The 24,055-nt window shown below is 45.0% G+C and overlaps 3 protein-coding genes across 13 annotated transcripts in view; 1 reads left to right on the top strand and 2 right to left on the bottom strand.

The window, feature by feature from the left end:
* KIAA0586 (KIAA0586 ortholog) overlaps positions 1 to 8,667 on the bottom strand; it is a 152,547-nt gene extending 143,880 nt beyond the window's left edge. For 2 of the 4 annotated variants that reach the window (XR_008596518.1, XR_008596519.1), the window contains exons 1-2: positions 4,419 to 4,788; positions 1,873 to 1,931 (exon numbers count right to left, since the gene is read on the bottom strand). Coding sequence is in view for 2 of the 4 variants with exons in the window: in XM_054971254.1 (XP_054827229.1) it covers positions 1,873 to 1,931; positions 4,419 to 4,740 (381 nt within the window). In the remaining 2 variants the exon portion in view is untranslated. Of the gene's footprint in view, positions 1 to 1,872; positions 1,932 to 4,418; positions 4,789 to 8,588 lie in introns of those variants that run through there. The other 2 variants (XM_054971254.1, XM_054971255.1) reach the window with 2 other exon arrangements.
* On the top strand, positions 534 to 15,446 carry TIMM9 (translocase of inner mitochondrial membrane 9). 8 transcript variants are annotated; one of them, XM_054971264.1, is made up of 4 exons: positions 534 to 706; positions 10,726 to 10,790; positions 11,829 to 11,924; positions 14,161 to 15,446. In XM_054971264.1, exons 2-4 carry the CDS (start codon positions 10,752 to 10,754, stop codon positions 14,293 to 14,295), a joined length of 270 nt encoding a protein of 89 aa, XP_054827239.1. In that variant the 5' UTR covers positions 534 to 706; positions 10,726 to 10,751; the 3' UTR covers positions 14,296 to 15,446. The 8 variants fall into 8 exon arrangements, with proteins under 8 accessions (XP_054827239.1, XP_054827236.1, XP_054827235.1 ...); XM_054971261.1 differs by having other exon boundaries at positions 535 to 706; positions 10,721 to 10,790; XM_054971260.1 differs by lacking the exon at positions 534 to 706 and adding an exon at positions 8,968 to 9,213.
* On the bottom strand, positions 14,960 to 23,761 carry TOMM20L (translocase of outer mitochondrial membrane 20 like). The gene is made up of 5 exons (XM_054971256.1): positions 23,626 to 23,761; positions 21,279 to 21,322; positions 18,631 to 18,712; positions 16,095 to 16,237; positions 14,960 to 15,004 (listed from the first exon to the last, which is right to left on the bottom strand). Exons 1-5 carry the CDS (start codon positions 23,759 to 23,761, stop codon positions 14,960 to 14,962), a joined length of 450 nt encoding a protein of 149 aa, XP_054827231.1.
* Between the last annotated feature and the right edge of the window lie 294 nt (positions 23,762 to 24,055).

Here is a 24,055-nt window from a genome sequence, read left to right as displayed (position 1 = left end):
CAGTCAGTTAGCCTTCACTGTGATCAACCATAACCATTTTAATGCTTTCTGAGGCTTGGAAAACTTTCAAAGGGTTAGTTGTGCATTCCAGGAATCTCTCTTTCCCAGTACTTGCTTTGCTGTTAATTATCTGTGCACAAAACAAACACCAGAGCATGTTAACATGTCAATTTTTCTTACCAAAAATTAGTAGCAGGGCTAATAATATGCAAGAATATGTACGTGGGCTAGATAAAGGGTGAGCTTGTTAATGTTTAAATGATAACATTTTTATAGTTTAAATGGTTACTTTATTAAATGAAATTTACACTCGAGTGCTAAGTCCTTTGCAATAAGGAGAGCTCTCAGTTTTTAAAGCACCTTAAAAATTAACAGATTTATTGTAGGCAGATCCTCACACCACAAGAAGTCTGTTAATCTTTAAGATGCTGCAAGACTCTTCACTGGTTTTGTTTTCGCTTAAGTGCTTGCTAAAATCTAAACATACAGAATGACCCAGAGCAGGTGAAAAAGAGTTTTTAAAAGCACTGTGAGCGGTGTTGGAATCCCCAGGCGCTCTGAATGTGGCCAACAGGCTTGCATGGGCTGTTTTCTTTAAAAATATTTTTAAAGCCTTTCAAAAGGGCGTGACTCGTATATACGGCAAAGTTCAAACAAAGGAACGACGAAAGCTAAAAGTAGCCAAGATTCCTTATGATAGTTTAAGGTAGGTAGCCGCGTTGATTTGTAGTAGAACAACAGGATTTGAGTATCTGAAGAAGGGAGCTTTTGACTCTTGAAAGCTTCTACCCTGAAAATATTGTTGGTCTCTAAGGCGCCACGGGACTCAAATCCTGAGATTCATTATGTTTTTCCAGGTTGTCATGAAAGGCTTTTCAAAGTCTGATTTTTTTCAGAGTTTTACAGAAATGACTTCAGGAAAAGAATGTTGCAAAAGGTCAAAATTGCAGCTAGTAGCCACCTGGGGGAGGCGTTCTGCAGAATGGGTAGCTTGATAAGGTTAGGAGGGCCCCCACTCTCCTGGCTTTCCATAAACTGTTCAAAACTCAATTATTCAGGAGGGCTTTTTTAAACAAGGAGGAGGGCTGTACTATAAGGAAATGAATCAAAGAGTTGTACCAGTACCAGGACAGGGACTATAGCTTATACTACTGTGCACTGTCTGTTGCAGTATGTTCCTGCTGGTTAATTTCTGTGTTTAATATGTCAGGTTTAATTGTTTATGCCTGTTTCAACATTGTATCCGCTCTGTATGCTTGTTTCCAAATATCTGCAAATTTACATTTGCTTACCCTTATACATTGTTTATTGAATGTCTCAGCCATTGACCACACTGAGTTACATTATGTATCAAAATCAAAAAGAGTCCAGTAGCACCTTTAAGACTAACCAATTTTATTGTAGCATAAGCTTTTGAGAATCAAGTTCTCTTTGTCAGATGCATGATCCGAACTGGTATTTTGCCTTGAATCTCAGTGAGAGAGGAAGACTACAAATAATGCAAATAAATAAGCAAATAAACAAACCCAGGAGCAGGATTTTCTTCCTGTCCTGTTTGCCACACTTGGCCATGGGTGGAAGAAAGCACTTAACTGATTTTAGCAATCTTGTCAGAAAATGGTATGCGTGTGCAGGGACGATGTTGTCTTTTCAGTAAAACACAACCAAAGGCAGATGGTCAGTCTTCAGATATTTGGGTGCCTGATAGTGCAATCCTAAGAAGAGTTGCACCCTTCTAATTCTTCTGAAGTCCTTTGAAGTCAATGGATCTAAAAGGGTGTCAATTTGCTTAGGATTGTACTGTGAGGTGGGGAACAAAGCATGCAATGGATCCTTGGCAGGCTGAATACAGAATAACCGAGTGTGCTGTACCTCTTTTTCACCTGAGGACAGTGGCTCCAAATTTCTGCCACCGTGTGTGCAGACAGCACCTAAAACAAACAAACAAAAATACAATGGTGCTATGCAACTAGTTCCAAGATTTCTCTTTGTGACTAGAATTGCTGCCCTCCTTCTGTAATTTCGCTTAATCCTGTGAGAAAATTGCAGAATCTAAATCTGAATGACAGTCTGCATGCAGAAGCTCAAATACCTCCTGTAGGATAGCACTGAACATGCTGCGTGGAGGTGCCGTGCATACTGCTAACAACACATATTACAAGTGTGTCGATACGAAGGGTACATTAATTATAATCTGCCCGGCTACCAGAGCAAGCATCTTCCAACTGTCCTCACTGAAAGGCTCCAGAACCACACAACCAACTTCTCTCCCACAAGGCACCACTGGTTGCTTCCAGATTGGGATTTCCTTGCACAGGGATTCAGCGTGCCCCTGCGTTTTTCAGGAGTTTCCACATGACACAGCGCTTTCGTGAGGCTTCTGTGACTTTCGCCTTTGAACCAGAGCAAAAAGACAAAAGAAAAATCACCCCCTCCTAACTCAAAGGCGGAAGTGCATGGTGGCTACGGGTGGAGCGTCCACGGAAGGAGGAGGCTGAACTCTGCATTCAAAGTGATGGTGCTCAGCTCCATATATATACCTCCACTTTCCAACCTTTAATGTTCACAGTTCGGCTCTGAGCACTGCAGCTCAGCTGTGAAGGAAAAAAGTGGGGGTGCTGCCAAGCCATGAAGGGGCCCAGTGCAATCACTGGCATGTTGGTGCTTTTGTGCCACTGCCACAGAGGGGTAGGGGAGGGGCAGAGGTGGGGACAACAGAGAGCTGCCCAGGGCTACTGCCCTCACCTGCCTCCACTTCACTCATTGCTGCTTCCAAAGTAAGACGTGGCTTTGCCAGCCCCATTGTGGAAGCTGCCACGGAAAACCCACAGGCTGCTGGCACGGAGTTTTAACTCAAATTCTGAGATTTCACAAGCCACGCCAACACTGTGCAAGCCGCTTTTGGACATCACAGCATTGAAGCCAATGGTGAACACACACACGAAGCTGCCTTATACTGAATCTGCGGAAAGTGAATTTAATGGACTAGAATATTTTTATGTGCCCTTCCTGTCTCTATGCAATCTTACTGTATTTTCAGGTGTCTTTTACTGTATTCTCACTGCAATTTTGCTGTATTCTTACTGTGCAAAGCAGAGAGTGAACACAGGGGTAAAAGTGCCCAGGCAGATGACATGTGCAAATGCCAGTCACTGTGAGGTGCCTGTTATCTAAAGTTTGGTGAAAGGCTACCCACATATGTATGCTGGCCTAGCTGACTGGTAGTAAGGTGCACCTCTAACCACTATGTACTAAGCCATACGTAGCTGTAGAATAGGAATAGAGAAAAGGGGAGAGAAGGACCGGCTGCAAGTAGGACAGCCAGAGGGAGTTTACCTTCAAGAAACAGAAATAGCAGGCACTGAACTTTGTTCTAGAAAACAAGGACGCAGAGAGAAGGACTTGCGTCCTTTCCCCTAGACAGGCAGGACATGTCAAGGACATGAAGAGCTCCCAGGTGTCAGAAGGGAGCCTAAGTAGCTTCAAAGATGGTATTTTGCCTGCAAAGCACAAAATGTTGCTAATAAAATGTTCCTTGACAAGATAAGCTTGAGGTGATAAGCAAGGACGCCCAGAATTGGTCTTCCAACGTGAACTGGGGGTGGTCACTTTCTTGGACCAATGCAGTCCCAAGGTTGTAACTTATGTAACTTATGCTAATTGACCTGAAGGTATAAATTCTTCTGTTGTAGCTTTGTAGCTCTGAAGAACGGATCAGTTCAAGGAGACTCCCCCCCCCCCCGGTAACTATATTATTCTTCCTTTGCTTATAAGCAAATAAAAAGGCCTATGTTTATTTCCCTCGGTAGGACTCCTGTGTATTCTCCTTTACTAATTGAGCTAAAACAAGATAAGTTACAAAATACGTGCAACAAGACCATATGTCTATCAAGGTCAGATTGGCAGCGGCTCTCCAGGGCCTCAGGCAGAGGTCTTCCACACCATTTACTGCCTGGTCCTTTTAATGGGAGGTGCTGGGGATTGAACCTGGGACCTTCTGCTTGCAAAGCAGAGGCTCTTCCACTGAGCCACAACCCCTCCCTGATGAAGAGGAGGGCTTCTTACCTTCCTCCCTCAAAAGGCCTGGGCATATACAAAAAAAGAACATGCAGAAAGGACTGAAAGAGAGACAAATTAACCATCAAAACTAAGGTAAGGCAGCCCGGAAGGGAATCGGGGGCTGGCACCTATCCTTTGATGGGCATTTTGCAAATGATCTAAATTAATTAAAATGTGTTCATTGGTTAAAATCCTAGGAAAACATCCATGCATACACATTTTCAGGGAGCGTGGCTATGGTTTGTATGGTCAGGTGTGAACCCGGGATAAAATGTTGGAGATTCTGATATCGACGAAGCTACCACAGACCTTTTACTTACGCAGACGGCTAAGCTACAAAAAGCTGAGAAGCGCAATACCTTCTGTTGTACTTTTAGAAGTTGCAGCAGTTGGCTTTTGAGGTGCAGATCTGTTTGCTGGTAAGGCTGGTGGAATGTTTTCCTCACCAACCAAAGTGGTACCTTCTGGACTGCAGGGAGGAGACACTTCCCGAAGCTTCTTCACTGAAATCCGGATCCTTTCTTGAATGCAAGGAGCAGGTTTGCCACCAGCACCTCCTGCTGCCCGAGAGTGGAGGGGTGCTCGTTTCATGTGGAAGCTGGTGGAGCGAATGAGCACGTCGCTGGCAGAGAGGCTAACCAAAGAATCCTCACTCGAGCCAGAATTCTCTTCTACTTCCATGAACCGTTCACGGAGTGGCTTTCAAGCCTCACCTTTATCAAACATACAAAGAAAACACAACGTTACATGCAATTACAGAAACAAGAAACTGAGAAAAGGAATGACAGAGGAAGGAGTAGGATTTGAATAGGATTAAGAAGCCAGGAAATTACTGCTGTGACTGCAACGAAGTGCAGAATGTGCTCAAGAACAATCCTCTTTACCAAATTAAACACAAGGGGCAAAGCAAATGGGCCCTACCACACCAGATAAGCACTGTAGCGGGTAGCTAACAGATCACCCAAGTAGGAGGGAAACCATGTACTATTGGTGCTCAGCCTGTTCTGCAGAATAGAAGCTTCATGACAAACTCGTATTTGAAGAATGATGCTTCTGATGAAGAGAGCTGTGGTTCTCGAAAGCTTATGCTACAATAAAGTTGGTTAGTCTTAAAGGTGCTATGGGAATCTTTGCTATTTTGCAACTACAGACTCACACAGCTAACTCCTCTGGATATTTGATGAAGGGAACTCTGACTCTTGAAAGCTCATACCCTGGAAATCTAGTTGGTCTTTAAGAGCCAGGTTGGTGTAGTGGTTAAGAGTGCAGGACTCTAATCTGGAGAACCGGGTTTGATTCCCCAGTCTTCCGCTTGAAGCCAGCTGGGTGACCTTGGATCAGTCACAGCTTCCAGGTGCTCTCTCAGCCCCACCCACCTTACAGGGGATAATAACAACATACTTTGTAAACTGCTCTGAGTGGGTGTTAAGTTGTCCTGAAGGGCGGTATATAAATCAAATGTTGTTCTTGTTGTTGATATGTTATTAAAGTGCTACTGGAGCTGAATTTTGCTCTTTTACTACAGACTGAAATGGCAACCCTCCTGAAACTATCTGCATGATAAACCGTGATTTAACAACAGAGAGTCACAAACTTCACAAAGTTTTCAGTTGCCTGCCTAAGTGTGGGAGTTCACAGTTGCTCCTGCTGCATAGAGGACTTGACAGCAGTTTGAAGCCCAATAGGAGATGGTTTGATGGTATTGTCCCGCTCTCTCCTCAATATCAGGGGCAGTTCTGGCAGTCTTGGCCCAGGCTGTTGCTCAGCAGTTGAGCATGTTTGCGTTGAGGGACTCACAGGCCTTACAGCAACAGAGGTCTCAAAGTCAGATTCCTAAACCCCAAGCAAGCCAGGGTTAACAGAAGTTCTGAAATGATGTATGGGACAAAAAACAGGAGCACTTTTCTTGCTCTACTTTTCTACAATTCAGGAGAAACTCATATGGAAACAGAGAATGTATGCAGAGCAACTGCCAGTCACCTGTGTTGTAGAGAAGATGGCAGTGATACGGGCTTTCTGGACGCATGTGAAACAGAAAAATCTTCCAGATAATTTTCTGATTCAAATCTAAATGTTGTTAGCAAAATTTAAATAACGTTAGCAAAAGAAAGCAAATGCACCATGTAGAAGCCTGGACCGTGTACAAGCACCGGGGTTTGTCTACGCTTCATATCCAACATTTAGCCCGTATAACATGACTGATGTGCACCACAGCAGCCCTGACAACCACAGATAAACAGACTATATTGACATAAGTGAGGTGGGAAATTTTCCAAAGAAAAACATAGCATCAGAAAATTTTACTGGGTAAGAGGACTCTGTAAAGTCCTTATTTCTGGAGACGGAACTCGACACCTTGTTATCTCTAGGCATACCTTCAAAATAACAAGGAGAGGACCATCTCCCTTACCATGAACACAAGGGCTCCAAGGCCCCCAAACATAAGAACTGCTGTGTTTTGTCAGATTAATCCAGCACAGCTTCCAACAGCAGAAAGACAGAGGCCTCTGGGAAACCTACAATGTGATGCCTTTTCCCTGCACCAGATATTCAGAGACTCCATTTAGAAATTAAGGCTTACAGCAGTCACACAACTGTCCCTCCATAAAGCAATGCAGGCTTGTGGCCATGGCCATGCATATCAAGGCCACAGCCATATCTTCAAGGAAATCAAAGAAGAGGACCCAGGCACTGGCCCACATTTCACTTTTTCCGTATATTTACAGAACTGCTCATATTTGTTTAAAAAAATTAAACATCCTTATTATAACACAGCCCTTATTGAATGTTGGTTGTATATTTTTATCCTGCAGCGCAGAACCCACTCAAGAGCTCCTGCAACAGCTTACAAAACCCAAGCGCACAGTCTTAACAACAGAGCTGGGACTATAACTGCTTATTTATTTATGTATATCTGCCCATCTCCGAAGATTAAGGGCAGCTCAAAACAGTATGCCATACAGTATGCAAACAATTAAAAAACATAAATCTAAAGCAATATCCTGAAATTGCAAAGCTAAAATAGATTACATTATTGCTCCCAAAACAGTTCTTCAATGAAAGCCCTCTGAAATTAAATTTCCGTAATGTTAACAAAGCCAGTAACCCCCTCCACTTGCTCTGACTAGTTGTTCCAAAAGACTGCACAGAGGAGGAACGCTCGGCTCCATTGGAGAGTACCATGAGAAAGAACTGGTTGGAGAAACCTTATTGTTGCATAAATATGAGGATGCATTATAACTCAGGATCAGAAGCAATATTTGCATATTTCCCCAGTTATCACAAGAGCTAGAAACTTAATTGTATGAGGTTGATCCACCCAGCATTCTACAGCCCTTTCACACATGATGCAAAGGCAATCCAAACATGTCATGATGCTTCTTGCCCAGCTCTTCTTCCTCCCCTTGGTTACAGCCTGCTTGCATGGTAACCCACTTTGGGGTCCCACGCCACAACTTGAGAAATACTGGTCTCCCCTAAAAGGTGGCGACTCACCAAAAAAAAAAAAGACTGGTCCTGATGCTGCTATCAAACAGCCTTTACCTAGAAATGCGAGTAGGGTAACCAATCTCCAGGTGTTACAACTGCTCTCCAGACTACACAAACCAGTTCCCACAGACTACATGAATGCTTTGGAGAGTGACTCTGTGTATTTTAACCCATTGAGGTCCCTCTCCAGGCTCCACCCCTCAAATCTCCAAGAATTTCCCAACCCAGAGGTGGCAACCTTGGTCAGACGAAGGATCTTCTGCTTGCCAAGCAGGGCTGCCTAGATAGGATTGCCAACTCTAGGTTGATAAAGCCCTGGAGACTTGGGGGTGGAGCCTGGGGAGGGACCTCAGTGGGATACAATACTATAGAGTCCACCTTCCAAAGCAGACATTCGCTCCAGGGGTTGGGTTACCAGCCTCCAGGTAGTGGCTGGAGATCTCCTGGAATTACAACTGGTCTCCAGGCCACAGAGATCAGTTCATCTGGAGAAAATGGCTACTTTGGCGGGTGGACTCTATGGAATTATGCCATGCCAAGGTCCTTTCCCTCCCCAAACCCCACTTTCTCCAGGTTTCACCCCCCAGATCTCCAGGAATTTCCCAACTTGGAGCTGGCAACCCTATCCAGTGGAATTGATCTTTCTAGCCTGGTATTTAGTATTTTATTTATTCATGCATTCAATTTGTAGTCCGCTCTCCCCTGCAAGCAGGCTCAGAGTGGATCACATCCGTTTTAAAAGAAGCAATTAAACCTGGTAGCATAAAAAGAGCAGCTGCCAATTTCACAACCCACCCTCAGCAGCGCATATTACACAATCCTGCATGTAATCATTTGGGGCCCACGACGGCCGATGGCAAACAACAAATGAACGGGCAAAGGCTGGGGGGTCCATTCCCCTTAGCAGGAGGCCTGGAAGGGGGCCCGTTTGCCTCAACCACCAATTCCGGGAGTTCTCCAGGCGCCACATGGAGGTTGGCAACCATTAATTCCCTGACCTCCTAGAGCCGAATCACAATTCGTGCCCTCCATTAGATTACCTGAAGCCACAGGGCTCCCCAGAGACCAAGAAGGGAGGGAGGGGTCCCTCCTGACTTCTCCACCCACAGCACCCCCTCCCGCCTGCCCCTTCCTCTTCCTCAGGTGTGGTGAGCAACCATCCTCCGGAAGTCCCCGTTGGCATAGAAACAGCAGCACCTGCAAGCGGAACTCCCGCCGTTTCCCAACTGACAAGTTTAGCCCAGCCTCTTCCTGGGCCGTCAATCCAGGAGCTACCTGAGCAGCGAGTGCGCATGTGCGGCTGTGGCGAGAACTCAAGCCGGCGAAGCTGGTTGTACGCGCATGCGCTTTAATTACTTGCCTCTATTTCACCTTTTTGGTCCTGTTCGGGTAAACGTCCGGGCGGAAACAAGAACTCCACACAATAGCAATGTTGAAGACTTACATTATATAAGTACGCCGTTCGCTTCCGCTTTCTTTCCTTCACGTTTTTGGGGAGGTGGGATTGGTTCCCGACCCCTCCGGGATGGACGGGCCTCTGGGATGAGGTTTGTAGGGAAAAGGTTTATTGTGAGGGGGGCCCTTTAGCGTGTCGTACCACGCGCGGTGGATGGAAGGTAAAGCTATTCGCGAGGTCCGCCGCCGCCGATTCGTCCCGAGCACGAGGTAGGTGAGAGGGGTCGAAGGCGCCCGCGGTGGGCTTCTTGCTTGTGGGAAGGAAGAAAAGAGGCCGGAGGAGGCCCTGGTTTGGGTGGTGGTTTGCAGCGCTGGCCCCCTTTTCGTTGGTCTTGCGCCTGTGCCTTTAACATGCGCCCGAGAGGCCAAAATTCAAGCCAGGAAGGGGAAAGCTTTTAGCTTGAAAGGTGGGAGCGGGGGAAGAGTCACATTTCTGCTTCCCAGGCTGCTCAACAAAGGCGCAGAACCAACGCCGCTTTTTAAAAAAACCGCGGTAACTAGGGTGAGAAAGGGGATTAAGGTTGCCAGCTCCAGGTTGAGAAATTCCTGGAGATTTGGGTGGGTAGTGTTTGAGGAGGGATATAATGCCATAAAATACACCTTCCAAAGCAGCCATTTCCCCCACCCCCCAGGGAATTGATCTCTAGGGCCTGGAGACCAGTTGTAATTTTGAGAAGTTTCCAGCCATCACCACCATGGTGTTGCGGTTCAGGGCTTTTGGGTCCTGTGCTGTTGCCTAGTTCTGAGACCTCAGAATTTAGGATGGGGTGAGGAGAAGGAGAGCAAGCAAACACTGTGACCTTGATGGTGAGGCACCAAGTTTGCATCAAATTGGGGAAGAGATATGAAAGCTGGTCAGGTTTAATAGGGTTAACTTGGGAAATGCCTGGGGATTTGAGGGGGGAGCCTCAGGAGGGCCGAATTTGGGAAGGGCAGGGAGTTCTAGAGGGATGTGATGCTGTAGAGTTTGTGCTTCGAAGTTGCCATTTGCTCCTGATCTCTGTAGTCTAAAGATCAGTGTAATGCTAGATCTCTCAGTCTCACCTGGAGGTTGGCAACCTTAGGTTGAGCACATAGCCAAACAAAGTATGGATTGCAGGGACCAAGAGAAAGGGCCCTAATTAAATCAGTAATTCCCCTCCCCCTTATTTACATTTTGTGATCAATCTGGGTAGAGTTGCACATCTTTGCAGTTCTGACAGGGATTTTATTAATTCTGAATGAATGCTGGTTAATAAATAACTTTATTAATGCAAGATCTCTTCAAAGATTAATGTTCACAGTTCAGAGAGTTTCTTGGAACATATAACAAACTGGCACGAATGTTAAACTTGCTTGGCTTGTGAACAAAAAGTTAAATGCAGGGGTGGGAGCAGGGCTTTTTTTCAGGGGGAACGTGGTGGAACCGAGTTCTGGCACCTCTTGAAAATACTTAGCAATAGTGCTTGAAAATAATATTATTTCAAAGAATCCTGTGTGTTTCTTCCTCATTTTGCTCTTAAGAGTTCTGCCACCTCTTTTCCCAGAAAAAAACCCTGGGTGGGAGGAAATGCTTAGCATGCTTGTCACTCTCAAGTTGTTTGCCTGTTATTTTCTGAAGGTACTTTTCACACCTACATCTCCCTTTTAGGACATAAAAATAAAGGTTAGACTGTGGAGTATTCTGTTTTAGGTACATATTTTTGAATAAATTTTGACTTGGATATCTTCCGTTTAGTTTAGGTGATAGTTTGGCAGTGTGCTAAAATATGGCTGGGCAAATATCGGAATCTGATCAAATCAAGCAGGTAAGGCACTATGGGGTGGGTACTGCAAATCACAAGTGGAAGGTGGATATGTCATGCTTTTTCCTCTTCTCTCGCAGCTCCTTTAGACCCTCTCCACAAAAGCAGGTTCTGGGGGTGGGGTGAAACAAAATGCCATTGGGCACTTCAGCAAGGAGGGGGGGATTGGGCAAAATAGCCAGTCTTTCATCTGGCATTGGTGGAGGGGGGATGTTGTTGCCTTTGCATTTAATAGGATCTAACCCAGTGTCTCTCAAGGACACTTGAAATATTGCTTCATAGCTTAGCATCTTGAATGGCTTTGCTTAAGGAAGGTTTTTAACCACTGTACCAAATCCTGCATTTATCAATACTGAGCAGGCTGTTTAATTAAGCACCCTTCAGTTTGATAAGTGTGTGTCGTGTCCTCCTCTATTTATGTCATTTATATTCCACCTTTCTCACTGAGGCTCAAGGCGGATTACATCGTGTGAGATTAGTACAATCAGTAGCAAGGGCAGGTATTTCTCTACAGCGTCAAGAACATTTCCATAAACAATGTCATAGCGTAAATGAATACAAGTTTACAAAGACACAGAATTAGCAAAGATCCAATACAAAGTTGAAGAACTGCTGAAACAGAACCTAATCAGCTCTAGGACTGACATTAGACAGCATAAAGCACAGGTAGTATATAGGAGTACATATTTAAAGCAACAGATAATATGTAAGGCAACATAGTGGTGAAGTCTATGGTCCCTAACTCATTAGCAAAGCATCTGAGACCCCCTCCGTACAATACCACCCTCTTACCTGAGTAAAAAGCCTTTTTGAATAATTCAGTTTTGCATCGTTTGCGGAAAGCCAGGAGCATGGGGGCTCTCCTGTCCTCCTCAAGCAGGCTGTTCCATAGGGTAGGGGCCACCACAGAGAAAGCCCGTGTACAGGCTGCTGTTGATTTTGCCCATGTACAGGCTGGCACCCTTCTCTGCTCCATCCAGTGCTTTTCTCCTGGAAGGATGAGTCCACCCAGTTCTGAAGATCTCTTTTATCTGTTCACAGTTCAAAGAATTTCTTGGAACATATAACAAACTGACAGAGAACTGCTTTCTAGATTGTGTGAGAGATTTCACTAGCAGAGAAGTCAAGCCAGAAGAGGTATGTGGATTTCTTAGAGTGCTTTATATTTGTAGCTTATGGAACGTGTCTGGATTTGATAATTATGATTCAACCAAGAAAGCTGGATAAAATCAACCAGTACTAAAACCCGCTTGTTCTTCCTTGTAGTTAGTTCTCAGGAGAAAAGATGATAAATTGAGTATAAACACAAGAGTACAAACCCTTAATGGATCAGACTAATCCAGCATCCTGTTTCTGAGTGCAGCCAGCCACATTTTGGGGAAATAGATCTCCAGACAAGAGTTTTTCGAACTGTGTCACTTGGATAGGATTTTCTTAAAGGCAGTACAGTAGTTGCCAAGTTAGCAGTTGTATTGGTGGAGAGTGCCCTCGTAGCTGACTTATGGTGACCCTCAGCAGTGTTTTTCTGGCAAGAGACTAACATGTTTGCCATTGCCTGCCTCTGCAATCCTGGTCTTCGTTGGAGGTCTCCCATCCAATTACTAACCAAGGCCAACTCTACTTAGTTTCTGAGATCTGACAAGATCAGGCTCACCTGGACTATCCAGGTCACAGCAGCAGTTGTATTAATGAATAGTTAATATAATTCTGACACCTTTCTCATTGCTTGAGGATAAATTAATCAATTAGTACTTGTCAAGTTTGAATTTGATTTGTTTAGGGCTCAGAACCAAGGTTTTCCTTAGAACTGTGGTGGTAAATAGGCAGAGAGAGGCTGTGTTCATCGATAAACAAACTATATGTGATAGCCCGCATTTAGCCAAACGACACAAATCAGTTCTCCAGAACTCTTCATTAGGCTGGATGTTAAAATACGGTGGCGGGGGTAGGGCGGTGTTTCAGGCCATGATCTTGCAGCTGTCTGCTCACTCCTGCTGGAGATCTCTAGAGGCTTAAGAAGTGGGGTGCAAGGTGGAGTTGATGAGAAGACTGCAGTGAGGGAGACAGCCCCTGCTGTCACTACAGAATATAGAAACCAGTGGTTAATCACATATTACCACCAATTATTGCTTTTGTGAGTTTTGCATAGACTGTGCCTTCTTGCATTTCATAGCCCTGAGCCTGTCTGACGGGGAGGGCGGTCTAGAAATGTAAGTAAATAAATAAATAAATAGCCTTTTGGCCTAGCAGTTTACTTTTTTTTCTTGTACCCACGCGCGTGTAATCTTTATATTTATTTATTTATGTCATTTATAGTCCGCCTTTCTCACTGAGACTCGAGGCAGATTACACAGTATGAGATTAGTACAATCCGTATCAAGGACATTTCCATACAGTATCAAGGACATTTCCATAAACAATGCCATAGGGTAAATAGATACAAGTTTTAAAAGACATAGCATTAGCAAGAATCCAATACAAAGTAGAAGAAAATATATGCATGCTAAGGATAATAGTATGGTTGTTGTCCGTGAAAACTAACGCTGAATTCTGTTGAGTCAGTCACAGCTCTCTCAGCCCCACCCTCCTCACAAGGTGATTGTCATGGGGATAACAACAACACACTTTGTAAACCGCTCTGCTTGTGTGTTAAGTTGTCCTGAAGAGCAATTTATAAATCAAATGTTGTTGTTGTTAATAATTATTATATTTAGGACCCCAAAAGGTGCTCCTCCCCGCTCCCGCCCCTGCCATTAGACAAGAAGGAAAAGTCAATTTCACAGCAACGAAACAGCTTTGCTGCTATTTGCACACACCAATGGGGAGCTGAAATGAATCTTAGTTCTCTGATGAGCGTATCAGAATGACACATGTCTCTTCAGACATCTTTTGATAAGATTTTCTATATATGTAGAGTGATACTGTTTGGCTATTGTGCTAAAATTAATGTAATTTTTGGATGGAAATCTGCCTCAGAGGGTTGAGGTGAGAGTAGAGACCGGCAGATTGCAGTAAGTCGCTCTGGTTCCCCGTTGGAGAGAAAAGTGTGGTATAAAAGTAATGGCTGATTATTGCCGGACTTTATCAGATAGTTAGCAGCTGATAGGCAAGAGACTGACTGTTCCTAAATGGACAGTAAAGGCACGCCAGACTTCCACAGAAGGCCAAGCTTTTGTGAACGTTATCAAAGGTTTTCAAACCAGGGTTGGGGGGAGGGCTTGGTTCTGTTTTCCTCTCTGTAAGAAAAGATTAAGAGTAACTTAATCCACAAGTTTATGTTGAACATGGATAGGCATTTTAAACTAATTGTAGTTCTATCCTAAGAACTACAAATCGTTAATAACTACCGGGGCCCTTTCCCTTCTCCATACAGATGACCTGTTCAGAACACTGCTTACAGAAGTACCTAAAAATGACACAGAGGATATCTATGAGGTTCCAGGAGTATCACATTCAGCAGAACGAAGCGCTGGCGGCCAAAGCTGGGCTTCTTGGCCAGCCTCGTTAGAAAGCAGGCGACTGCCTGAAGGAGTGCCAACGTTGATTGCAGTGCCCGCCAAGGTGCATTCGTCACAACCGCTGCTGCGGGAACATCCACCAGCTTGGAACGGAAGGGCTCAGAGACGAACTGAAATGCAGAAATCATCAGCGGCTACTGCTGCAGTTAGCCTTGGTGCTGACAGAACCTGTTCCAAGAGCGTCCTCCAGTGGAATAATGTTGATACAGCCTTTTCTGGAGGCCTGCAGACTGCCTCGCAGTTACTAGGCTTGAGATTAGGAGGGAGCAAGCCGTGGGTTGCATCCTGCCGTTCCACTCACGGCAATGCTCTCCTCCGGTCCCAGCAGCCTCCCTTGCACTCTGCGGAAGAGCCTCTTGCGGTGGAGAAAGGCTCCTTGGACTGGAGGAAGATGCTGCCGTGAGCAGAGCAGCAGGATACAACCCACCGTGTTGTGATTTCCCCCGCTTTACAACAACGACTGTTCATTTTAAAACACAGGTGTATTTGTCTGAAAATTACATCCCCAAGTGTCTAAAGCAAGGTTTATTTTTTACTTAATCAAAGTCAAATAAATAAAACTGCTGCTGTACAGGGAGTCTTTCTAAAGGAGGGACTGGTAGGCTGTTGTAAGGTCTCGCCTTAAGAGTAGCCCCCTGCGCGATGCTGCATTTCTCACTCATCTGATGCATCCTCCTCGTTCAGTGCTGTCTCAAGCCGCTAGCAGAGAGAACAGACTTATCAGTGGTAAAGCTACTGAGGCATAAAAAAGCATTTTTTAAAATTGACTAGACTTCCTTTTGTTTTCTGGGCATAAACATTGGTCTTTAGAGGACTCCTCATTCCGTTCCCTTGCTTCCACTGTGCTTCGATCTACACGGAAGAACTGCTTTTACAGTAAACTAAGAAACGATAACCCCTTGGATCTAAGCAGGGTTGGATTTAGGTTCAGGGGGAATAACATACTAACGTATTAAATTGTTCTGCTACAGAACCACTTGCAAAGTCCTTATAACTAATGAAGAATGTTTCCCATGGCTGTAACCTTATCAATCTATTGAAGGCCTACTACTGTGCCAGTCAGAATTTGTGTCCAAAAGCAAGGTCTGAAGAACACGCAACGTTTTCCCTGTTGTTGAGACAGCAACCATTAAAATCTTGTGAGGCAATTAACTTAGCACCTCGTCTTTCTCCAGAAGAAAACCCCTAACTTTATATGTACACTTTGGGCACTGATTGATACGCAGGGGCGGACTAGGGAGAAAAGCAGCCCTGGAAAGGGCTCTGCCCTCAGCCCCTGCCCAGTGGAGGAGGGAGGCTCAAAAGCTGGCTCTCAGCACTGCAGCTGCTCATTCAGCCCACATGCCATGAGGGCTGGTGGCTTGCTGCAGTGATACCTACCTGGGCTGCCCCTCACTTGGGGACAGGGTGGCCCTGGCATGGGGGACTTTTCCCAATGGTCCTAATGGCCAGTCCACCCCTGCTGATAAGGCCTTGTACAAGCAATGACCTGAAAGCCCTTGTTTCCCTCTGAATTCCAGGGTTGGTGGATGCTGATTCAGTTTGGTTGTAACCCCAAACTGTGGTTTGGTCTTACATGAACAAGTTTCCAGCATGTGTGCGCCCCCCGCCCTTTGCAGCTTTTAATTTCCTCCCTCCCTAGGTATGACAGCCCTGTCATTTGCTTCTGTATGTTGGAACCAGGCAGATTATAGCTTCTGTACATCAGAGAGCTGGAAACAATGTGTAAGTGTTAATCAAGCTCTATGTCATGATTCCTCTGCATTTTAAACGTTTCAAAGATACTTACTTGCATTACAGATGGGATTCTGTGTGCCAGCATCTCAAATATTTGGGGTGGCAGAGTCTGCTCCAGGACTTGTATGAGCTGGGCTGGATGTTTACACACTGAAATGGCGTTGACAAGATGTTCAATGCCCTTCTTTTGTTCTCCTGTAATTAATTTGTATTACTGAAGCCCAGTCTGTATGATCCTTACAATGCCAGTCAGCATTAATCCAGAGGACTTAGCCGTGTTAGTCTGTAGTTGCAAAATAGCAAAGAGTCTAGTAGCACCTTTAAGCCTAACCAACTTTATTGTAGCATAAGCTTTTGAGAGCCACAGCTGTCTTCGTCAGATGCAACTGACGAAGAGAGCTGTGGCTCTTGAAAGCTTATGTTACAATAAAGTTGGTGATGCAGCTGACGAAGAGAGCTGTGGCTCTCGAAAGCTTATGCTACAATAAAGTTGGTTAGGCTTAAAGGTGCTACTGGACTCTTTGCTAGTCAGTATTAACATTACTCTGTCCCACCAGAGTATCAAATGCAGCCAGACCTTTAACTGCAGCATGTTCCTGTAAACTCTAAATCTTCCAAGGCAGCAGAAAGATGCAATTGCTATGCTTCTTGCTTTTCTGGTTTCATTATCAGCTTGCCTACTGTGGGTTAAAAACTACATCCTTGCTTGTTACAGTAGGTGAGAGAAAAGGGTGGATGAAAAGACCAGTGAAAGAAAATGGAAGCAATGGCCTCCCCCCCCCCCCGCCCCTACAACTTCAGGATTGAAAAGTAAAAGCACCTGACCTAACAAATCCACTATTATAAGAAAACTGATACCATAAGTGCTATCTATATTCTGATCTTGGGCTGAGTAAGCAGAGTTAATAGATTACTTAGCAATTACATACACAGCTCTGAACTGGCTTTACTTTACAAAGATTATTTTGGTAATAACCCTCTAAGGCGGAGGGGCCGTGCACAGGAGAAGAGGCTCTCCTTGGCTTGCAGAAGGTCCTCAGTTCAATCCCTGGAAAGCATCGGGTTGTGGGGTGTTCAGCTGGAGGCCCTGGAGAGCCAGTTTGGTGCAGTGGTTAAGAGCAGCAGGACTCTAATCTGGAGAACCAGGTTTGATTCCCCATTCCTCCCCTTGAAGCTAGCGAGGTGACCTTGGGTCAGTCACAGCTCTCTCAGAGCTCTCTCAGCCCCACCTACCTTACAGGATTATTGTCATGAGGATAAATGATAACATTTTGTAAACCACTCTGAATGGGCGTTAAGTTGTCCTAAATGGCAGTATATAAATCAAGTATTATTACTGAGTAGATAATACAGACTGTGATGGACCGATGTGTGTTCAGTATTATCTTGACATTCACTACTAATGTCTGATCCTAACAGTCTGCATTGAATAGTCTCATCGATTGGAGACTTGTCATTGGTGAGGCTTGCTTATGAAAAGTAGGCATGGAGTCCCAGGCTGTTTAGCATTTTATCGGTCAGCTAGCAACAGAGCCTCTTGTGTGGAAAAATACAACAAGCTCTAGAAAACTGATTCGCTTGAGGGCCTCACTGCCGCGGTGGCCTCAGGGACTCCAAGGAAAGTCATGTTGCTGACGACTCACTTTTTATCCTTGCACAGGGGCCTGCAAGTGCGCCTGCATGGGCATAAAAAGTGAGTCATCGCCAATACAGCTTTGCCTTTTATATAGTAGGATGCTAGCCCCTTAGCCACAAGCTATTTAAACAGGCACATACTTTCATTCAGTCCCTTCCCCACCTCAATATAACTCTCCTCTTTGTGCGAATGTCCAGGCGCCAGTATTATTTTTGCCTCGAAATGTATTATGTGAGCTAGCCTTTGTTACAGCTCCTGCTTAAATGGATGCGTTGTTCTTATCCCCCACCCCCATCCTTGCTCTAAGACCTCATGCAAGAAAGAAAGTGTGGCTTCAGTGTTTCCCTACACTGCTCCTGTGGCCAGCATTAACTTATTTCAAGTATTTATATGCTACCTTTCTGCCATAGCATTCAAGGCAACTAACATCTAACTGGAACAAGCAATGTAAAATCATAACAGATTCACTAACCGTCTGAAAAAGAACCAAAACATTAACAAAGGTGAGCTTGCTCAAAACAGGAGCTTTTCATTTCCTTAAGGAACTAATGCTTAAATAAAACTTTTTGTTTTGGTGCCACGGTGATAAAAGGCAAGCGGTAGCATGCACTTCCTCGGTAAGACGGTTCCAAAGTGCGGATGCCACCACTGAAAAGGCCGTATCTGCAGCCACCACCAATTTGAACACATTAAGCTGCCTTATACTGAATTAGATCAGTCTATTTGGTCAGTATGGTCTCCTCTGACTGGCAGCAGCTCTCCAGGGTCTCAGGTGGAGCATTTTCACATCACCTGTTACCTGGTCCATTGAACTGGAGATGCCAGGAATTGAACTGGGGACCTTCTGCATGCAATTTGTCTTTTGTGTTAGTAGCAATTAGTAATTTGCAAGCAATTGAAAGAGTATGTGCGCACAATCCTGCTGCACAAAGCCAATTCTTCCCCTTCTTACCTCTGGCCAGCCATAGCTCACCCAGCTGTATCTCTTGCAGAAAGAATTCTTGGATCTTGGTGGTATCTTTCAACTCTCGCAACTAAGAGGGTTACAAAAAGATTTTTGTCTTAGAAAAATTGCACACGACTAATCTGACAAAACTCAATCAGAAGACTAATGAGAGTAAGGCTGTAACAAACACCAGAATATTAAAAAAATCTTTTTTGAATTATTATATTTCCACCTCTGGAGCTCCATCTTATAAAGACTCCAGTGCCTACTTTTCATTATAGTAAAGAGTGCAGTAGCACCTTTAAGACTAACCAACTTTCTTGTAGCATAAGCTTTCGAGAACCACAGCTCTCTTCGCCAGATGCATGAAGGGTACCGCCTTTCTCCCCAATGAGGAGGTAAAGCGGCTTACAGCTTCATACCCTCCATCTGAGGAAGAGAGCTGTGGTTCTCGAAAGCTGACGATGCATCTGACGAAGAGAGCTGTGGTTCTCGAAAGCTTATGCTTCAATAAAGTTGGTTAGTCTTAAAGGTGCTACTGGACTCTTTACTATTTTGCAACTACAGACGATCATGGCTAACTCCTCTGGATCTACTTTCATTAGTAAGTCTCACTGGCTACAAGCAGATTCCAGTCTGTGAGACTGCTTGATGTGTACTGTTATGAATAACAGGCAGTAGTGGTGAAAGAATTATGTCCAGATTAGTAAATTCTCACCTTCAGCAAAGCCACTGCTTTGCATTGTTATGGGAAAGATGAATGTCTACAGGACCTGCGAGCCATCAGCGGTAGAGAAACACCGAGTATTTCTGACCAGTTTTTATTGAGTAAGTTTCTTGTCCTTGGTTTATCAGGATTAGAGACTGAGGCTGGTGACACTGTACTTGGTGAGAAAGGTGGACTATAGATAATGTAAATAAATTAATCCAGAGCTGAAGAATCACAGCTAATCTGCATATTCGTGAACTGCATGTAATTAATAAGGTACGCTGTACGCCTAGCAAATGCAAAACTACTTTTAGCAGGTTTTTTTTATTGTAGTAGTTTTTTACATTGCACAATCTGATTATTATTCCAATACAGAAACCCTCAGTTTTGTGAGTTTTTGAAAAAAAATTAGTAAAAGCTTTTTAAGTTTCTTAAGAAACTGTTCTGTAAAATGAGCTTGAGAGCATACAAGTCCCTCAACAGTTTGCTAGTGGTGGTCTAAAGTGGCATCAAGTCATAGCTGACTTATGGTGACCTCTGCTGGGGTCTTCAAGGCAAGAGACTAACGGAGGTGGTTTGGCATTGCCTGCCTCTGCATAGCAACCGAGGTCTCCCATCCAATTATCCAAGGATGACACGGCTTAGTTTCCAAGATCTGACTGCTCTCTCCTTAATTATATCCTAAACCAGATTGTGTTTTTAAAAACTTCACCTTGAACAACACAGAAACCACTTTGGGATGCCTCTTGTCTCTGAAACGGCTCCCTGTCTTTTTTGGGAAAGATGCACTAACTGTCATGTATGTCTGTACCCCTCCATCCATGCCATTGTTCTAGGGGATGATAATTGTCTGTTCTATGGTTTCCATATTGTTTCATATCACAAATGCTAATACTGTGTTGCTGTGTTTTGATTTCACACTGCCAATGCGAGGTGCATCACTTTAGTTTCTCCCTCTCCCAGCCTGAGAACACAGCTGGGTGATCTGATTCTTTGAAGCTCCTCGGAATGACCTTGGAGTGTCTAACAATGTTACCGGTTCTCTGTCTTGCCTAGCTGATGTATAAACCAAACTCCAGCTAAAGTTTCCCAGACTTCTTCCTGCTCAATACTGATGGGTTATGTAGGGGGGAAATGTTTGAGTATTTAGACCTGTACCTTCCCAAAGCCTCTATTCTTCTCAATATGTCAGGCTATGGATGACAGAATACAGCAGACAGATCTCTAGACCATAGCTAACGTCCAGTTTGCACAGCCACTTCTGTGCAGTAACTGCTGTCTTCAAGCTACCAATGGCATATATGAAGGCACTTTCATAAGAGCTGGTAACAAGCTGGCAACACTGCCTTTCAGCCTCCTTCTGTCTCTCTCAACAGCTTTTAAGTGCACAGAGGTGGGAGCAGCAAGAACTCAACAGAGGTGTCAGGCTGTATCCTACTGCTTCATTAATAGAGGGGCCATCCTCTGGCCTAAAAAAGCCTACGCCAAAAGACAAGAGGCTGAGGTTCCTTGGGCCAGAGAAAGCCCCTCTGCTGTTAGTGGAGCAGACATATACACTACGGCCAAAGCGGTCATGAGAGCTGGCCTAGATTATAGTACTTTTCCCTATTATTTATTAATGCATTGGGTGTTATGAATATTGAAGGTGGACTGGGAAAGGAAGTTGGGATTCCTGATTTAGAGTCGTGCCAGTTATACATCCCAGAAAAGATAAGAACTCGGGAGGAGACCAGTGGTCCATCCAGTCCAACATCCTTCCTGACTCACACGGTTGCCAGGAGGATACTCTGGAGGGCCAACAACAGGGCGCACAGGCTGAGGCCATCTATTTACGATGCCTCTTTACGATGCAGGTTTACTGCCCCTGAATGTGGAGGTTCCCTTAAGATCCAGTAAATTTATTATGCCTTCTCAAATAACATAGCTTTGAAACACAGTCCTTCACCTCTTTCTCACGTTCTTTTGCCTGTTTACACTCTTTTTTTCTTCCTGTAAGAATAACACAGAAAATATAGTATCCACATTGAATAGCTGTGGAAGTTTTAAGAGGGCTATCATCACTGTAAGTTTTCCCACTATCAATTTTCTCCCGCTATCAATTTTTACGTTCAAATAAGAACATATTTCAGTGGGAGAAGAGAGGATTAGGAAACAAACACAAGTGCTATTGGATTTGTGTCATTTATGAATATTTGCTTAAGGCCAATGCTGTCAAGAAAGTCATGGGCAGTGTTTAATTTGTAAAAAATGAAAGTTTTAGGCTAGTACCAGCTCCTTTGGAAGAAAGTTCTGCCCCTAATTTTAAAGGTGTGTTTTTGCATCTACCATCTCCGGCAGAATTCATCTGTATAGGTGCTGAATAAAATGAACACGAGACATTTATTCCCTTTTTGCTGTAGCTCACGTGCAGAACAGAGAAGGGAATTACTGCTGAAATGACTCCCAGAGTGGATTATTGCCATTTGGGAGGCAACGAGCTAATGAATCCTTGCACATTTACCTGTAGCACTCCCTATTTTCTGGCATCTGTCCCTGGAAAATTATTATCCTTATTTATTTACTTCATTTATACCCTGCCTTTCTCCTTAACGGAGACCCAAAGTGGCTTACAACATTCTCCCCTTCTCTATTTTATCTTCACAACAACCCTGTAAGGTAGGTTAGGCTGAAAGGGTGTGACTGCCCTAAGGTCACCCAGTGAGCTTCCATGGCAGATGGAGTTTCCAATACTCTAACCATTAGACTACGCTAGTTTTTTGGCATCTTGAGGATGTCTTTTTTAAGGATACCAGGGATTTTAATGGTTAAGGTAAATTGCTGCAGTTGTAGGGTTGCCAGCTCCAGGTTGCGAAACAGGGGGGGCGGGTTGGAGCCTTGCAGTTGCTTATGGATGAGGCAAACTCTGTACGTGCTCCTTTATTCTTTTACTTATTAGTACACGGGGAGAGGCGTTTTCTCTTCAAAGCAACACACCAGCATGTATTTATCCTGTACAGCATCCATTTTATCCTTATTTCTTTCTGATGAATTCAGCTGTGCCTCAGGAACACTGATATTAAACTAAACAGCAAGATCTGAGTCCAGCAGCACTTTATAGATTTCCAAGGTATAAGCTTTTGAGACTCAAAGCTCCCTTGGTCAGATAGGTTTGACTCTCGAAAACTAATAGCTTGAAAATCTTGTTGGTCTTCAAGGTGCTACTGGACTCGAATCTTGCCCTTCTACTGCAGACCAACATGGCTACTCACCTGAAACTATTGAGATAAATGGGGATAATTATGACACAGACTTTGTTCACCACTCTGAGCGGGGGAATAATCTGTCAAGAAGAGCGGTATATAAGCACACTCTTACTACTACAACAACAACGGCAAACTAGCGCAAGGACCCGTTTGCAATAATCCTGAGAGAAAAAGATCAACTGGCATGGAAGGTCACAGTGTTGCCAGCTGTCTGGAGGAAAAAATGGGCAGATGAAGCTTTTCATAGCATAGAGATTTTTTTTAAACTCCCATTAAGTTTCTGTTCAAGACAGAGGCCCTTTTTCTTCAGGCTAGCTGGCAACTCTACAAGAAAGGTTTCCCAACTCCGAGAGCCAGTTTGGTGTAGTGGTTATGTTACGAGCAGCAGGACTCTAATCTGGAGAGCCAGGTTTGATCCCCCAACTCCTCCGCTTGAAGCCAGCTGGGTGACCTTGGGTCAGTCACAGCTCTCTCAGGGCTCTCTCAGCCCCACCTACCTCACAGGGTGAATGTTGTGGGGGAAATGACGACCTACCTTGTATTTATTTATTTTATTTTTAACCCGCCCTCCCCGCAAGCAGGCTAAGGCCGAAGTACAACATTGATTAAAATACAGCTTAAAATCAGTTATAAACTTCTCTGAATGGGTGCTAAGTTGTCCTGAAGGGCAGTATATAAATTGAATATGTATTATTATTATTATTATTATTATTGGGTTGGGAAATCCCTGGAGATTTGAGGTGGAGTTTGAGGAGGGAAGGGTTTAATGCCCTAAAGTCCCTCTTGCAAAGCAGCCATTTTCTCCAAGGAAGCTGATCTCTGTCGCCCAGAGCGCAGCTGTAATTCCGGGAGGTCTCCAGGCCGCGCCTGGCGGGTGGCAACCCCATCTACTTAATGGTTGAGGGGGGTCATCCCTGCCCGTCTAAAACACGCGTGTGCGTGTGAATCCCTCCCAGGCGCCCCCAGTCGTGAGGGAGAAGGCTCCCGGCCCTCAGCGCCACCCAAGGCCGCGGCGGGAGAGGCGCCCACCCGCCGGCCTCGCCCACTCACTCTCCCTCAGCCTGCGCTTGAAGTCCGGGGCGCCGCGGCGCTGCCGGTCGAAGCGGAGGCAGTAGGCCAGCAGGGCCAGGCCGCAGGCGCCCGCCAGGAGCCACAGCAGCAGCCCCGGCCGCGGCCGGCAGCCCATGAGGGGAAGGAGGCGAGCGAGGCCTTGCGCCTTCTCCCTCACGGACGCCGAGGGGAGAGGCTGTGGCGGGGCCCGGCTCGGCCGGACGCGTCCCTCATGATCCACACGTGCGCGGGGAGTTGCGGACCCCGCGCTTTTTAAAGGAAAATGTAAAAATCCCTGGTAGGCTCCGAACACGCAGCTCCCCGCGCACGTGTGGATGCGTCCACGAGTAAGCTTCTGTCTGCTATGGAACGTAACGGGGAGGCTTTTCTCTCATCAAATAGGCAGCCCAGAGTCGGCCTTAGCTCCTTT

The sequence above is a fragment of the Eublepharis macularius genome, chromosome 2 (genome assembly GCF_028583425.1).
Source record: "Eublepharis macularius isolate TG4126 chromosome 2, MPM_Emac_v1.0, whole genome shotgun sequence".
Lineage (NCBI taxonomy): Eukaryota > Metazoa > Chordata > Lepidosauria > Squamata > Eublepharidae > Eublepharis > Eublepharis macularius.
The sequence above is the reverse complement of the archived record's forward strand: the minus strand, read 5'-3'. Positions and strand labels throughout refer to the sequence as shown.